The sequence below is a fragment of the Oncorhynchus gorbuscha genome, linkage group LG07 (assembly GCF_021184085.1).
Source record: "Oncorhynchus gorbuscha isolate QuinsamMale2020 ecotype Even-year linkage group LG07, OgorEven_v1.0, whole genome shotgun sequence".
NCBI lineage: Eukaryota > Metazoa > Chordata > Actinopteri > Salmoniformes > Salmonidae > Oncorhynchus > Oncorhynchus gorbuscha.
In genome coordinates, this window is record NC_060179.1 from 50,296,358 (window position 1) to 50,314,191 (window position 17,834).

General features: G+C 42.5%; 1 protein-coding gene across 2 annotated transcripts in view; it reads right to left on the reverse strand.

Annotated features, from left to right (window-relative positions):
- The window catches only part of LOC124039976 (vesicle transport through interaction with t-SNAREs homolog 1A-like), a 178,691-nt gene that overhangs the window by 106,235 nt on the left and 54,622 nt on the right, over positions 1 to 17,834 (reverse strand). For both annotated transcript variants that reach the window (XM_046356616.1, XM_046356615.1), the window contains exon 5: positions 9,818 to 9,902. In XM_046356616.1, coding sequence (XP_046212572.1) covers positions 9,818 to 9,902 — 85 coding nt within the window. The remainder of the gene's footprint in view (positions 1 to 9,817; positions 9,903 to 17,834) is intronic.

Sequence of the window (17,834 nt, forward strand, 5' to 3'; positions counted from 1 at the left end):
AACGCACTTCCATTACAAGAATGTGGCAGTGTTGCAAACAACAAAACAACGACCCACACTAGTCATAACCTATTTTGTGTCTAGTTTCCAGCACTATGCTCCCATCTTACTATCCCTATCTCAGCTAGACACACGATGGTGGTGGCTGTTTGCACTTCAACGTCAACCCCGCCCTCCCCCTCCCATCCCGACCCTACTTGTCTCCATAACACCCCCCCCCAGACAAAAGCCTTGCTGTCCCACTGATTGGCAGATGGGGCAACCAGCTGACATCCCGGGCTGGTCCGTTTCATGTTCCCCGGGCGTCCTAAACGCGCCGGCGCCCTGTCCGTGGGCATCGGGTGGCCGAGGAGGAAGCTCTTTTGAGGGGCCGAGGGGGGAAGCGTGGGGACCCGTTCCTCAGGGCGACCAGGAGGAGAGCAAACAGAGGGGACAGACGGCGATGCCTAATCATGTGTTTCTGAGGGTTAATGTGTTTAAAGTATTTGTACGTGTGTGGGTGTGTGTATCGGTGTGTGGGTGTGTGTATCGGTGTGTGTATGTGTGTGTGTGTGAGGGTTATAGGTAGAGAGGGGCAAATAACAGCGTTTAGGCCTGGTATCTGTTCTTACACCCAGCCACCGAGAGTGGGGGTTACGTGACTGCATTCTACACTAGCCTTCACATACAATAAACACACATCAAACCTACTACACTAAAGCAAAGCTTGTTGGTTCCATATCATAGAAGATGCTCTCCACTGACCCACAGGAGAAAAGTGGTAGGAGGGCAATTCGCTAATTGGTATATATTGAATTAATCAATAGATAAAATAACAGGTATAAATATCCTGATCGCATTGTCTATCACTCCCCATGCATAGCTCTTTAAAAAAATAATGTATTTCCTACTCTTTTCACTGGTATCAATTGTCTGTCATCAATGTGTCATTGTCATCAGAGGACTAGTATTGACAAGGTGGCACACTTCTCCCTCTCTGCCTCTCCTTTAATTTCACTTCTTCCCCCCCCTTCTCTTTTTTTATATTTTTTTATATTTCAGTGCCTCAGATGTAGCAGCTCTTTAAAGCGCCCATGGGGGCCCAGAGTCCTCGCTTTTGTCTCCCATTTCCTTCTGAAACAGTTCATTTTAACGCAATCCCGCTCATCCCTTTTCTGAGCTCTCTCTCTTCCTCACTCCGTGTGTCACTCCGAGGTCAGTGCTGCACTTTCTGCTGTGCGTACAGGGAGGGGGGGGGGGGGGTGGTATCTTGTGTTTGTGGTTGTAACCTCAAAATAACAGAAAAGAAGCTGGTTTGCGGTTTGAAATAAAATGTCTACCTTTTTAAATGTGCCTTTGAAAATGTGAGATAAGGCTACATTATGAACAGGTATTACTATAAAATCAATAGGTTTACAAACAATTACTCATTATAAAGTGTAATATGAGCACCTAGTTTTTTTTATTCTTCTCATAAATATTTGTTTTGTTTAAGTGGCCCTGTGTATCATTTATATCAAGGTAATAATGAACGACACTGCTGAATGAAACATTGATCAGAATGGGTCTTTATACATAGTTGTATTATTAAACTGCCTCCCAATGTATTCATGCTTACATCAATCCAATGGGTGACTTGTTGACCTTCCGTGGGTTTTATCCTTCTTTTGGTAATGTTGCCTTCTATACTTGAAGGGGGAAACCTTTCTTATTACAATGCTGCACTAAGAAGAAGAAATACTCAGAGGTCTTTCCTCCCAGTCTAAAGCTTCGTAGGCTAATCATTACTTTTAAGACTCTAGTTATGTCGATAGGAAGCCTGCTCTTTGTTGAAGCTTATCATTCTCCTAAAAAGTCTAATTACTGTAGATCCACCACTTTCTCTTAACACCGTTGATCCTTGTTAGCATCCACCGTGCAGACTAAATGGGCTGCTAACAGGATGCTATGCTAGCAGTAATAATGGAACTTAACTGGAGCAGGAAGTATCCTGTTCACTCCTGAATTCTGGATGAGCTACATATGACGACTGGTCACTTTCATTTCTCACAAACATCTCCCTAGCTTCATTCTGATATGGCCGCCTCGACGAGTCCACTTAACGTGAGCTAACGTCGCAAGTCGGATTCTTGCGGAAAAACACCTGCGGACCAACAGACAGACAGACAAGCAAACACACAGATGAACCCCACACACACTCAAGTCTGTTGGTTGAGCTCATGCATTGAGGGGTCTGTATGCTGGCTGTCCATTGTGTCGAGTCGGGCCTTTGTCTGTGCAGGCTGAAGCCAGCGATTGCACCTTAGCTACCACTGTTCAAGCGTAAACACTTTTTGTGTGCCACAATATACACGGTTGCCAGTGGACCCCTAAATCCTTGGAACAGCTGAGTCCTAGGGTGTCAAAGATAATGGCGATTTATTTCAATGTGAGGTTCTCATTGCCCCCCCCCCCCAAAAAAGTTTTCCTCCCCTCCTCCTCCCTCAAACCGATTAAAATTAAGCCGTAAACATGTGAGGCAGGAATTAGCACATTTAGCGAGTCTCCTCTTCCCACATCGCATTTTCGTTCTGGAGCGGCTGACACCCGCAGCCAAACGCGGGTGCAATTTTAATGACTCGCGTCGTTTTTGAAGTCCACAAGAGAAAAGCGGCGCTCGCCGTTTGTGGCAGCGCTAGATATGGCGAGGCCACGGCCGGCCATGATTGGGGGGGAGGGGGGTTGGGGGGGACACACGCCTCCGACTCGGACTCGGGCTCTCGATAGGATCGGTGTCATTTTCCTCTCCACGATAAGACGCCTCGCTGACAAGACCCGATTAGGAGAGAAAAAAATCATTATTACGAGGCCTTTCATCCGCCGGGGGGGTTTACCGATAAACAGCTTACCCGTGGGTAGATTTACTGAAAGAGCAAAATGTTAGGCTATACGTTAAGGCATATATGTCGGAAATACAGTTTCGGGCTAAATTCCGTCTATATTTCTTAGAATTGATTTCTTTCCTTGAGACAAAAGACAAATACATTTCCCCCTTAAAAAATATTTAATAAAAGGCCTCCTTTCTGCCTAACTGCAAACTCAAGCTGTGAAATATTTTAATCCCATCTCTCAGTGCCATGAATCAAACAATTATCAAATAACTTCCTATTCTTTTTGAAACACCACAGCATTCAGATTTTATCAGACTACAAAAAACGAAAGTTATTGAATATGCTATACCTCGAGGAAATCCACTTTAGCAAACTGTCCTTATAAAAGACAAATGAACAAGAACATACTGAAATATTAAAATGACACTGTGCCACAGAATGAATAACCTGAAGCAGAAGTGGAGATCGAGCCTACATTCCTAAGAAAGGGATCTACAATGGGTATATCTCAACGTAGACGCCACAACGTATGTGCAAATGATCTAAATACATTTGTATTAATCAATTCACTACTTCTTGGATAAACATCGCTCTATTATTTGGATGTGACACGCAAAATATTTAGTCTTAATACATTTTGGAAATAGAAAATCTACCCCACCCTAGACCATGTGAAACACTTTGTTAATTTAGCTTTACATTTTTATTACAAAAACAATGTACCACAGCGCCTCGCCTCTATATAAAGATGTAATATAACTGTACTGATGATAAATATATGAATATGCATATATGAAGTGTAAATATGTCTTGACAATGTATTGGTTTGTATTTTTCTGTAATGTCTTTTGCTGTTCTTGTCTCTAACTGTTCTGTACTCTGTCATGCATTTGTATGTTTGATGTGGACCCCAGGAAGAGTAGCTGCTACATGTGCAGTAGCTAATGGGGATCCTAATAAAGGGAACTTCCTTCAAACAACGACAAAGAGGACCACGTAAACAACAGCACAATGTAAGCTATTTGAATTGAAATCAACAGATTCATAAACTTACATTTTCACTATTATCAACATTATGAGGATAGAGAATATTAGACTTAAGTATACTATTTTGTGACTGACGAGATTCTCTGATAAATGACAAATGATACCAGTTAGCAGAATATGTCCTTTTATCCTCTTCCCTTATTTTCCTCTTTGCTCGAGACCCAATGTAGCTGGATTTGATACAATGACGCTAAATGGTATAGACAGATAGTTTGATTTATATAGAGATCTTGTCCTCTCGGTTACCAAATAGCACAAAACAGTTATAAATGTGTTGTCTCATAAGAAGAGAACAAGAAAAGAAAATTCAAGGTTGAAAGCCAGTTCCAAAACAATATTTCTGGGTATTGCTAAATATAGCTTGTTATGTCATTTGCTAAGTGTTTAGCCAAAAACGATTTGAAGCGCAAGCATCACTTTGGTGGCTAAACACCAAAAGAATGATAAAGTCTGATCTTAAGACAGAACGGGGAGAAATTAAGAGAGTGAGAAAGAGAAACGGAGAAAGAAAGGACTAAGATGGAGGGGGGGAGATCGTGCAAGCCGGGGACAAGCGTGAGCCATGTTACTGAGGCACTCCAGCACCCATGGACTCACAGCAAGTCTCAAAGCCATGCTTTTGCTTCAAACGAGCGCCGAGGACTTAAAAAAAAATAAAAAAAAATGTTTACAAAACATATTTATTTATTTCTCCACCCCATCATGTATCTATTTAGTTATCTGTGTCCCCAACACCCTGTGCTCTGCCGCTGGAGTCATGTTCCATGACGACAATCAATGCTCTCTCCCTCCCTCTCCTCCCCTCGACTTTTAATACCGCTGCAGTTGGAAATCAAACTGCTCTAAAACAAATTGATCTAATCTGTAATACAGTTGTCACATCATCACAGGGTCCCTGCATGGTCCGCCTTGGTGACAACTGCAGGGCTGCTTAGCTTAGCCCACGATGTCTGCCTACTGCTTTGTTGGTCGCTTCAATGATTTATCATTAAAAAAAAACGAGGGAGATTGAGAGTGGGAGGGAGAGAGAGAGGGGAAGAAAAGGGAGAAAAAGAAAGGCCGGGGCTGTCGATTGAGTCATTGGCACCTTTGATTGACAAGGTCTAATCAGCTTATCTCAGTGCTAATAAAGTTGATGGCCTGCGGTGCTGCTCTCTGCCTGGCACAGAGTGAACTTTGGGCTGCCGAAGGGCCACCAGGGGCCCGGGCCCCGACCCTCTCTGCTTATCTAAACAGGTCTGAAATCAATCCCTAATGAGCTGATTTCATTTTCCTCCATCGATCAGAGCACTGACACCGGGGCCGTGAGCCGAGGAGCGATCTTGGCTTCATCGCTGGCCCCTTGAGTTTCTCTTTTATTTGTTTTGCCCACTTTGTGGTTTGTTTCAGTCGCTTTGCTTTGTTTTCGACCGCTGAGCTTTAAAAAGAGGAAAAGGGGGTTGACATTTTGGTGGAGCCAAGATTAGAGGCCTCTGTTTTTTCTAATGATTAATATTCAATACATGTACAATAATATGCCTGTCAAATCATAGATGGGAAAAAAATATTACTTCAAAACACTAACGTGTGCCATCTAACAAACATACACCGACCGGTACAGGCTAAACAAAACAAATTACTCCCGGAAGCATCTTAAGTTGAAACAGAGTGATTGTATTTCTCTTTATTATCTCAAAAAGTATGATTTTAGGTCAATAATCAATTGAGTACAGTATGCACGTGTGTATAGTGTTCAGATATACTGTAGGTGTATGCACTTCAAAGGAAGCCAGTATTGTATTAATCGCCCCTCAGCAAACAAAACCAACTCTACCCTCTACCTCTCCAATTGATTCTAATCAAGGGGAGAGAGCACTTCAGTACATCTACAAAATGGAATCTGACATGCCATCCATCTCTAAACATGTCTAATCAGACCCCTCTCACATCTTCACAAAGTCAAATTGTGCCTCAGAATCTGACCTCTTTGATTTGGAGTCAGTCTAGCCTCCTCACATTTTGGGCTTGCAGACACCCTTGATTCAAATGCGTTTAAATTGGCTAACTACATGCCCTCCTCCTGTACTTAGGGCTCTCTTTAAAACAGGCCAGGCCTCCGTCTGCATGTTCATATGCGCGCCTTTTAAGTCTGTGCCCTGCACTAATGAAGTTCTATACTTTATTTATGAGACAAACAGAGGCTGGTTCTTAAGGGTGTGTGTGGTAAATAGCTTGGGATGTCCACAGAGCCTTCTCAATATCCCTCAAAGGGCTTTCAGTGCTCTTGGCAAGCCAGCGCTTTCCAAAATACACTGGAGAGTGTGAAATAGGGGGAAAAAACAGTGCTCAAATAAATTCTCTAAAATGATATTCTGTGAAGACTCACCATTTCAAAGAACTGAGAGGACGTATTTTTTTATAAAGTGACCTTATGGTACCCTGGCTTTCTTGATTTGTGGTCATTAAGTGGAATGTTATCGATGCCAAAGTAAATGGGGGGGGGGGGGGGGGGGGGGGGCAAAGCAGCAGTTGGAGCTCCATCTTTTTTTTCTGCTTTTGTTCAGGATCTCTCTCTCTTTGAAAGAAAAGAGAAACTGTCTTTAAATATTTTTTCTCCCCATTGGTCAATTACAGGACTTATGGGGCATAATTATAGTTATTGTCTGGATTTGGAGGGTGACTTAGAATTATTGTAAAATAGCTACACTAACTGTTCTTCACTAAGGATGCTTTAATTTTCCATCTTAACAAGAGTTTGTTTTTCGTGTAACAGCGTATTTATGACCAGAGCAAGTCTTTGATTGGACAAACACAACGCACAGATTATCATTGTTTAACCCTTTTAAAACAATATCCATCCCGACATTCAACATTTCAAAGCATATCCTTTATCCATTTTAAGCAATCTTAAAAATGTAGAAATGTTTATGCTTCAGAACGATGAATAAAAGCCCAGTACATACTCATATCATTATCTCTTTTAGTTTGAAAGTGAGATATAACTGAATGGGGGATTAGTTAGGCCAAACAAGTGAATTGAGCACTTGCAACAAAATAAAATCTTTCAATTTTTTTTGTGAATTTTGTCAACACAAAAATACAATGAAAAACATTCAACAGAATGACTACAAAACCAAAAAGATCCATTAGCTGGATTGCCCCACTGAATTTCATGTCTTCTCATGGTGCTGTGATTGTCCACCGATGTAAATATGCAGTACAGGTTGTTGAAACAGCATTGGAATGACCACTAGTCAACGTTTGTGTTCTCAGTGCCTTCAGAAAGTATTCACACCCATTGACTTAATCCACATGTTGTTGTGTCACAGCCTGAATTCAAAAATGTATTAAAATTGACACACAATACCCTATAATGACAAAGTGAAAACAAGGTTTACACATTTTTGCTAATTTCTTGAATATTAAAAACAGAAATATCTCATGTACATAAGCATTCACAACCCTAGGTCAACACATGCTAGAATCACCTTTGGCAGGGATTACAGCTCTGACAAAGGTGACTCTTTTTGAGTAAGTCTCTAAGAGCTTTGCACACCTGGACTGTGCAATATTTGCATATTATTACTTGAACAATTTTTCAAGCTCTGTCAAATTGGTTGTTGACCATCACTACACAGCCATTTTCACGTCTTGCCATTGATTTTCAAGACGATTTAAGTCAAAACTGCAACTAGGCCACTTAGGAACATTTAATGTCTTCTTGGTAAGAAACTCCAGTGTATATTTGGCCTTGTGTTTTTGGTCATTTTCCTGCTGAAAGGTGAATTTGTCCCCCAGTGTCTGTTGGAAAGCAGACTGAACAAGGTTTTCCTCTAGGATTATATCTATTCAGTTTCTTTTTATTCTAAAGAACTCCTGAGTACTTGCCGATGACAAGCATACCCATAACATGATGCACCCACCATCATGCTTGAAAATATAAAGATATGGTACTAAATATAAAGAGTGGTACTCAGCGATGTGTTGTATTTGCCCCAAACATAACACTTTTTATTCAGGACTTAAAGTCAATTTCTTTGAAACATTTTTTGCAGTTTTACATCAGTGCTTTGATGAAAACAGGATGCATGTTTTAGAATATTTTTTATTTTGTATTATTGTTACCAATCTACACTTCTTTGCGAGGCATTGGAGAACCTCCCTGGTCTTTGTGGTTCAATCTGTGTTTGAAATGAACTGCAGGACCGAGGGAACTTACAGATAATTGCATGTGTGGGGTACAGAGATGACATCGTCATTCAATAATCATGCTATGTAAGCACATATTTACTCCTGAACTTATTTAGGTTTTCCATAAGAAAGAGTTTGACTCAAGACATTTCCGCTTTTCAGTTTTGATTAATTTCTGAAAACATAATTCCACTTTGACATTATGGAGTACAGTGTGTAGACCAGTGACACAAAATGTCAATTTAATACATGTTTAATTCAGGCTGTAAATACAACAACATTTTGAAAAAGTCGAGGGGTGTGAATACTTTTTGAAGGCACTGCATTTCTCACACGTCTGGGGTCTCAACACATTTGAGTTCTAAGATTGTTTGTTGTCTGTGGTCTGACAGTGTTCCCAACGTGACTCGGCTGTTGCCTCTCAGCGTTGGTTCTCCCTGAGCATTTGTCGTTTCAGCTTGTGCATCTGAGCGGAGGGCCGGAACCGACAGGAGGGTGAGGGGGGGGATCACAGATTAAACACGAGGTGACAAAGGCTCACACCCCACCAAACCCCAAACAACTCACTGCTGGTGTAGACCTGAGCAGTGTGTGTGGGACCAGGATAAACAACCATTGTTCTCAGTTAGCCGCACAAACAGGGCAGATGAGGGTTCAGAGGGCGCATGACTAGCCCTTACTGTGGAAAGTAATAGGCCCGGGAGGTAGAGAACACGGGTAGAACACGGACCATTTCTTTAACACCAACCAACACACTAGACAAACCATCAAAAAGAGCCATTCAACTGAAATACGTGACTGAATGGAATCAAAATAGGGTCTGCCACAGAGTTCGACACGGGGAAAACAAGAATAATATAAGTCTCGGAGATCATCAGAGAATCATATGAAACAACATTTTTAAGCAGAGAATGCAGATTGTATTTATGAATTTGTGAGTTCTACTTACTGAACATCAAAAGGCAGTGGTCTGTACACCCCTTTCTCGACGTGAATGATTAAATCTGTCGATGTCACACGCGCGCCATTCCTCCATTATAGTGTAAATGAACAAAACTTTTTCAAAACTACTGCGGAAGCCACAGAAAGCCAGTTGATACTTCAAGAATGAGCTTTGATATCTCTCTAAGGAATACACTGTGACTCAATAATGTTGTGACTGTCAGGAGGAGAAAAAACGAATAACTGGTTTAATCTATTTCAAATCCAAATGAGATAATTTCTCCATATTTAAAGATTTAAAAAACAAAACTAACCTTAGTAATGAGGAAAACACATGACTTTCTGTTCGAGATGGCCATGTATTCAGTGATGTTTATTGTGCTTTGTCTGAGTCTCTAAATTAAGAACTAGTGGAGGAAACGCTGATGTTGTTTATTTCAGTAGACCCCTGTCTTTTTGGCGCTATAAAAAACAACTCACACACACACACACACACACACACACACACACACACACACACACACACACACACACACACACACACACACACACACACACACACACACACACGCGCAGATGCAGGGGAGAAGAGCGTGTGTTTTTCCCAGGAGCCAAACGAGGAGCAGCGGCGCCTGCTCTGTCGCCCGTACACCTCTCTCCCCCTTGCTTGCCTTTGATGTGCTCCTGAAAATGTCACCAGTCGTCAAGGAGTTTTTTCCTCTCTCTCTCTATCCACCTCACGTACGAGCGAGACAATTTGCTGTCGCTCACTCACACCCCCCCCCCTTCCATCCAAACAGAATGCATACCGGTTTCCACTGCTATCTGGTAGCCAGCTTCCAGCCTCCGAGATGACCTTTCCAGCTTCTCTGTGTTGTCCAACAGATGTGCTCTCTAAAACAAATTGGAGAAAAACGAGACAGAAAAATGATGATTGAGAGGGCTGGGAAGCGTTTCAGAGAAACACCTCAACACTGCCATCAAAACACAGACCACCACTACGACCACAACAGCAATGGCCAGTTCCAATATTCTTCATTAACAAACACTTGTAGCAGGTGAAATATCAGTAACATGCATGTTGAGTTGGGGGGGGCATATCGCACAGTTGTTACTGTAAAAAGAAAGAAAACTAGAAGTACAATAAAGTATCTATTCTTATACAATATTAAAATAAGTATCACCAGAAGGTTCTTCTCTTTTTTTTCTTTTTTTCCCCCCTCCTCGTCTTGTTCAGTCTACTGCAAGTAATTACTTCACATTTAGCGCGGAGGGCAAAGTTGATGGAGGGAGGAAGAGCTAATTGAGATGTAATAAATTATCATTTGCAGCTTTCAAGTTCAAAAAAAAAAAAAAAACCTGTCAAGGCGATGGCTCTGGAATTAAGGAGGAAAGCCTCATTAAAGTGGAAATCAAACACATTTACTCTCCTAATGTATTTGGTTATGGAACATAAGAAAGATATTGCTTTCTCGAAATTTCTACTGGTGTAGCAAATGGATGATGACAGACCAAGTAGACCACTTCAGGAGGTGACCATAGGACCATATCATGCCAATCAATTTGGAAGTGTGTTACGTAAAAGAGCGAGTACTGAAATGCAACATTAGCCTAACATAATTACCGAAGGCTGAGTAAACAGAAAGCACCAAAACAAATAGCAAAATACACAACACGCACATCAGTGACATGTACCATGCAATCATATAAACCAGGACCAGTGACAGTTACATCCTAAACAAATGGACACCGAGATATATTGACAATAATGGATTATGGGTACTCTTAAACGGCATGTGCAAACACGACATGTTTAGCAGACCTATACCGGTGCTGACCAGTTAGTATTAGCCACTTACTATACTAGATTATCCTTGTATAGACTAAGAGCAATCCTTACAACCACGAGTTCCAGTTCCAGAATACATCTTCACAACAGCATATCAAGCCTTGTACACAGAGTGCACTGTATGTTGACATACTCAGAGGCATCAACAACTGACAAGGCTGCCCATTGAAACGATGTACAGCTGTTCTAAAAGGGGTATTCAAGGTACTTTGTGTTTCTTAAATAAGCAAGTGATTGATTGGATCATTTTTCAAAGACAGAGGTGTTTTCTTTATCTAGACACTGGTAGGAGTTGTAATAGAATATTACATTTGGCATCAACAACGTCAGTGAATGACATGGCCAACATCGACCCAGAGCCGTTCTCTTCTGAAAGACCGGTCGTTCCGTTTGATTTCAATCCCTGTTTTGACCGCACCCTTTTCCATTTGAACAAAACGTTCCATACATATTGGCCCCTGTTAGAAGTGGTTGAGTAGTGACTCATAAACAACAGAAAATTTGATTTGCAAATACAGAATGCAACATTTAAATAAAAATCCCAGTCTGTAAATATGCCCGTGTAGTTTCACAAACATATGCCATGATCAAAAAGCATACAAGTCATCGCTAACAAAAAAACAAATTATGCTTAGCAAATACATTCGTTGGATTTTAGATATGGGACAACATTTGTGACGCCATGGATTACATTTATGACCTGCATTTTATGTACACTGAACAAAAATATAAACGCAACATGTAAAGTGTTGGTCCAATGTTCCATGATTTGAAATAAAAGATCCCAGACATTTTCCATACGCACAAAAGCTGTCTTTAAAATTGTCTGCACAAATTTGTTTCTGTCCATGTTAGTGAGCCTTTCTCATTTGCCAAGATAATCCATCTACTTGACAGGTGTGACATATCAAGAAGCTGATTAAACAGCATGATCATTACACAGGTGCACCTCGTGCTGGGGACAATAAAATGTGCAGTTTTGTTGCATAACACAATGCCACAGATGTCTCACGTTTTGAGCGAGTGCAATTGGCATTCTGACTGCAGGAATGTCCACCAGAGATGTTGTCAGATAATTGAATGCTCATTTCTCTACCATAAGCCACCTCCAACGTTGTTTTAGAGAATTTGGCGTCCAACCGGCCTCACAACATGCAGACCACGTGTATGACATCGTGGTTTGCTGATGTCAACGTTGTGAACACATTGCGCCATGGTGGCGATGGGGTTATGGTATGGGCAGGCAGGCTACAGACAATGAGGACAATTGCATTTTATCAATGCAAATTTGAATGCAGAGAGATACCGTGATGAGATCCTGAGGCCCATTGTTGTGCCATTCATCCGTCTCCATCACCTCATGCTTCAGAATGATAATGCATGGCCCCATGTTGCAAGGATCTGTACACAATTTCTGTTTGCTGAAAATGTCCCAGTTCTTCCATGGCCTGCATGGCAGACATGTCACCCATTGAGCACGTTTGGAATGCTGTGGATCGACGTGTACGACAGCTTGTTCCTGTTCCCAACCATATCCAGCAACTTCACACAGCCATTGAAGATAAGTGGGACAACATTCCATAGGCAACAAATCAACAGCCTGATCAACTCTCTGCGAAGGAGACGTGTCACGCTGCATGAGGCAAATGGTGGTCACACCAGACACAGACTGGTTTTCTGATCCACGCCCTTACATTTTCTTTGTGACCAACAGATGCATATTTGCATTCCCAGTCATGTGAAATCCATAGATTAGGACTTTATTTATTTCAAATGACAAATTTCCTTAAATGAACTGTAACGCATTTATACTTTTGTTCAGTATATTTACATTTGTGAGTTGCCCCACATATTTGTGAGTTGCATTTTATGGATCAGTTTGTGCATATTAATGAAACAGCATCAAGATTAGGAGATCTTCAGTTCTCTTAAAAATATCATAAAAACAAATATATCACATACTTAATTTTAGAATCCATCCATTTGGTATCCTAGCTTCCTTTCCTTATTTTCTTTCCTAATTTCCTTTACTTGATACATTTCCTTCCTTTCCTCTCCTTTGTTTCCTAACTCTCTTTCCTCCCATCTTAGCTTACTTTCCTCATTTCCTGGCTCACTTTCCTTCTCTAGCCTTTTACCATTCTCCCTTTCCCTCGTATTCTATAATTTCCTAGCTTCCCCCCATTTCCTTTCCTCGTTTCCTTTCCTAGCCCCATTTATTTTACGCCTTTCATAGATTCCTTTCCTCATTTGCTAGGAAAGGGAGTTAGGAAAAGAGGAAAGGAAATGGTGCTAGGAAAGCTAAGGAGAGGAGGAAAGGAAGGAAAGGGAGAAAGGAAATAGGCTAAGAAAGGAGAAAAGGAGGTGAGGAAAGGGTGCTAAGGAAGGAAAGGGAGCAAGGAAAGGAGGAAAGAAAGCTAGGATTTAAACAAAAAAAATTAAGATAATTGAAGATCTCCAAATCTGGTTCCCAGATCATTAACCTGCACAAATTGACCATAAAACACAACTCACAAATGTAAAAAAAAGACATAAATGCGTAAAATGCTGATCACAAATGTAATCAATCCGTGGAGTCACAAATGTTTTCATATTCACAAAAACATATTTAACCACTGTCGTGTTCGCAAAGCTAGAAATATGTTTTGTAAAATGAGCTGCGTTAATATACATGTAATTGTCTTGCATTTATTTGCTAATCACCACATTCAATGTCATTGTATTATTACATTATAAATGGCCCTAACAAGCCATTCAGATAGATATGCGGAAAAGTCACAGTCAAGGGTTGTGCCATCTTTTATAATAACCTGAACTCAATTATACATCTAGGCCTACATATAGGTAATTTGCCTTGGGATTCTCCAGTCTTTCAGTAGTCATGTCTTTACTGAACCTACATGTGTGACGTTTTAAACCCTTTTAACATGAGTTATGTTATGCAAGCCCAACAAGGCTACCATAGACATACCATAGATCCACCACTCAGATGAATGGTAACACTCTCTGTAAGGGGTTTCCACCCATTTTGAAAGAGGGAGAGGAGCGCTGGAATCTCTAGTTCTAGTTAACCTGTCAAAAATGTGTACCAGCTAATCACTCCAAGGAAATAAAATAGATAAAATAAGACGACATCCCACTTTTCAAACTTTGACAATCAGAGGGATGGGAACAGAGAAGAGAAAAAATGCCTCCATTTTTGATTTACCGGTCTTCTCCTTGCTGGTTGACAGATGTCATTTAAAACTGCAGAAATACTTTTAATAGTTAAAGGGAGGGAGGGGCCGAGGATGTTGATGGGAGAGTGTGAGGTTGAGAGGAGGGAGAGAGAGAAGGGGGCTGGCGGGTGGTGGGTGGCTGGGTGTGCAGAGTGACGGTGGTGTGCCGATGCGCGCCGTGCGGGGAGAGAGAAGGGAGTCAGCTCGGCTTAATGAGCCCCTATGGATCAGCGGAGATGGAGGGGACGTATTGACATGCAACGCTTAAGCTAATACACCTAGACCATGGCTGTGCCTGTGTGCCTCGGAGCACAAGGAAGCCGGGGATACTGACAGAGGAGCTCACTCCCCCGTTCTTCAAAGAGCTCAAGTGATTAGTATGTTATCATTACCATTCGAAACGTGATTTTCCTATTCCCTCTCGGCAAAGGTGACACGTCTCGGGGAGACGGCCAGCAGACTTGCTGCGGTGAAAAGCCACTTCAAAGCATTTCCCTGAATTTCTTTCTCCCGCTATCTCTCTCTCCCTCGTTCTGTCTACTTTTCGGTGGGGGGTTATTCGGGGATGTGCTGGTGGTAGCGGTTGTGGGGTGGGGTGGGGGTCATTAGAATAATGCGCCCAGCCAGGTTTGACGCTGACGTAACCTGAAGGAAGGGTTGAGAGTGCAGCCCAGCCGGCACAGATCCAGTAACGACACCGCAACACCGGTCATATAACGACTTCAGCGAGAGAAATAAACCAACCAACAGGGAAGTAACCAAAAGTATGTGGACACCTGCTAGTCGAACACCTCAATCCCAAATCACAGGCATTGATATGGCGTGGGTCCCACCTTCACTGCTATAAGGGAAGGCTTTCCACTAGATGCTGGAACAGTGCTGCAGGGACTTGCTTCCATTCAGCCACAAGAGCATTTATGAGGTCTGGCACTGATGTTATGCCCGGCTTGGTGTTCCAATGTAATGGGGTTGAGGTCAGGGCTCCGTGCAGGCCAGTCAAGTTCTTCCACACCGATCTCAACAAACGATTTCTGTATGGACTTCGCTTTGTGCACGGGGGCATTGTCATGCTGACACAGGAAAGAGTCTTTCCCCACAAAGTTGGAAGGACAGAATCGTCTAGAATGTCATTGAATGCTGTAGCATTAAGACTTTGCTTCACTGAGCCTCCCGAGTGGTGCACTGCATCCCAGTGGTAGAGGAGTTACTACAGACCCGGGTACATTCCCGGGCTGTGCCACAACTGGCCGTGGCCGGGAGTCCCATATAGGAGGGCGCACAATTGGCCCAGCATCGTCCAGGTTAGGGGAGGGTTTGGCCGGTGGGGCTTTACTTGGCTCATCGCGCCCTAGTGACTCCTTGTGGCAGGCTGGGGGCCTGCAGGCTGACTCCGGTCACCAGTTGAGCGGTGTTTACTCCAACACATTGGTGCGGCTGGCTTCCGGGTTAGGCTGACAGGTGTTAAGGAGCGTAGTTAGGCGGGTCATGTTTCAGAGGAAGAATGACTCCACCTTTGCCTCTCCTGAGCCTGTTGGGGAGTTGCAGCGATGAGACAAGATCGGAAAAGGGGGGTATAATACAAACAAAAAAATTCCTTTACTGGAACGAAGAGGCCTAAACCATGAAAATCAGCCACAGACCATTATTCCACCACCAGACTTTACAGTGGACACTACGCATTTGGCAGGTACTGTAGTTTTCTCATTGCATCCGCCAAACCCAGAATTGTCCGTCGGACTGCCAGATGTGAAGCATCACTCCAGAGAACGCGTTTCCACTGCTCCAGAGTCCAATGGCAGCGAGATTTACACCACTCCAGCCGACACTTGGCATTGCGCATGGTGATCTTAAGCTCCTGACGAACATTTCTTGTGCTGAAGTTGCTTCCAGAAGCAGTTTGGAACTCGGGAGTGAGTGTTGCAACAGAGGACAGACGATTGTTACATGCTACGTACATCAGCACTGGCGGTCCCATTCTGTGAGCTTGTGTGGCCTACCACTTTGCAGTTGAGCCGTTGTTGCACCAAGATATTTCCACTTCACAGTAACAGCACTGACAGTTGACCCGGGGCAGCTCTAGCCGGTCAGAAATTTGACAAACTGACTTGTTGAAAAGGTGGCATCCTATGACGGTGCTACGTTGAAAGCCACTGAGCTTTTCAGTAAGGCCATTCTACTGCCAATGTTTGTCTATGGAGATCGCATGGCTCTGTGCTCGATGTTATACACCCGTCAGCAACGGGTGTGGCTGAAATAGCCAAATCTACTCATTTGAAGGGATGTCCACATACTTTTGTATATATAGCAAACTAGGGTGGTCCTCGTACACGAAACAGGTATCAAATGCATTTGTAGGTATGAGTACTAAACAGGTCCCAAATCCATAACCTAATACCTACATTAGAAAACAACATAAACAACAACAAAACATTTTTTTTTTTACCTGTACAACAATCTCTCTACTTATGCAATGGGACAAGAGGACGGACTAAGGGCAGAATTTCTCCCTTCAGAAATGTGATTGTGCATTTCCCTAAGCCACCCAGTCAGTGTCAGAATCTTCCCTGCTACTCATTTAAATAAAGTGCCAAGTTGCTGGCCACTCCTGGTGAGCTACAACAGACAATATCAAGCCTTTACCCCTGTGGCTTTGACAGAGGAGCCGAGTCACCAAAACATCACAAGAATAAACACACAAACACGTGCAGTCATACACGCAGAGACACATAGGGATGCATATACACAGGCGCATACACATTGACCTATAAATAAATACCTTCCATATACCGTACTTCCTAAAGAAATAATGGCCTGTTATCGAAATAATTGTTCTTCTCATGCAGCTAAACATCAAATGATTTAAAAACAGTCCATGATAAATATTGTGCGTCTGCGAGTGCATTGGTGCGCGCCCCTTCCCCATTTCCGCATATGCCTTTTTATCTGACACCTACATTTGAAACAAAGACCTTCTTAGGAACTATAAAAATTGGATTTGTTTTTGTTGTCCCCCCCGTTGGAGAACTGCACTTCAGTTGTGCGTTATTAACAGACAGCCCCAGAACAATGCAGCTGCAGCTCAAAAGAATGTCTTCCTTCCATTTTCTGCTGCCTTTTATTAAATATCAAACACCAGCAGTTACTATCACCATTTTCCAAAGTTCAGATGATTCCTTATTATTTCAATAAGGGGGGGAGAGTCGAAGTGAATACTGATGACAGCTGTGATTCAGACTGACTGTGTGATCTTCTCTGCGGTTTGTTTGGGACTTGTAAGACGAGGAATTACAAGTGTCAAACAGCTGTGAATATGGGTGCTAAATATTTAAACATGTTTTCCAGCTGGGGAAAAAGTATAGTTTTTAAAAGGGGGCTTAAGTGTGTATAAGCTGCGCCAGCCTTTGATTCAAAAGCAGGAAGAACGGGAGGGAAAAGGAGTAGACAGAAGGGTTGTGATGGTGAAGAGGGCGCGAATCAAACCAAGTGAAATAGCAGTGCGTTCCAAAGGGGAAGAACAGGTGAGGTAACGAAAGGTGTCTCCTGACCGGGGGCAACTGGGAAAAGCACTGTGTGGAAAAGCACTGTGTCAAGGTGGAGGGAAGGGGAAACAAAAGCAAATGAAAAGAAGTCTGGAGAGAACAGTAGTGAGGGTTCTAAATTATGAATGGACGTGAATGGATGCTTTGATAGAAATTGTATGAAATACAACAAAAACATTCACAAATGCTAAGAATCCTGCATATGCACATTCACAGACGC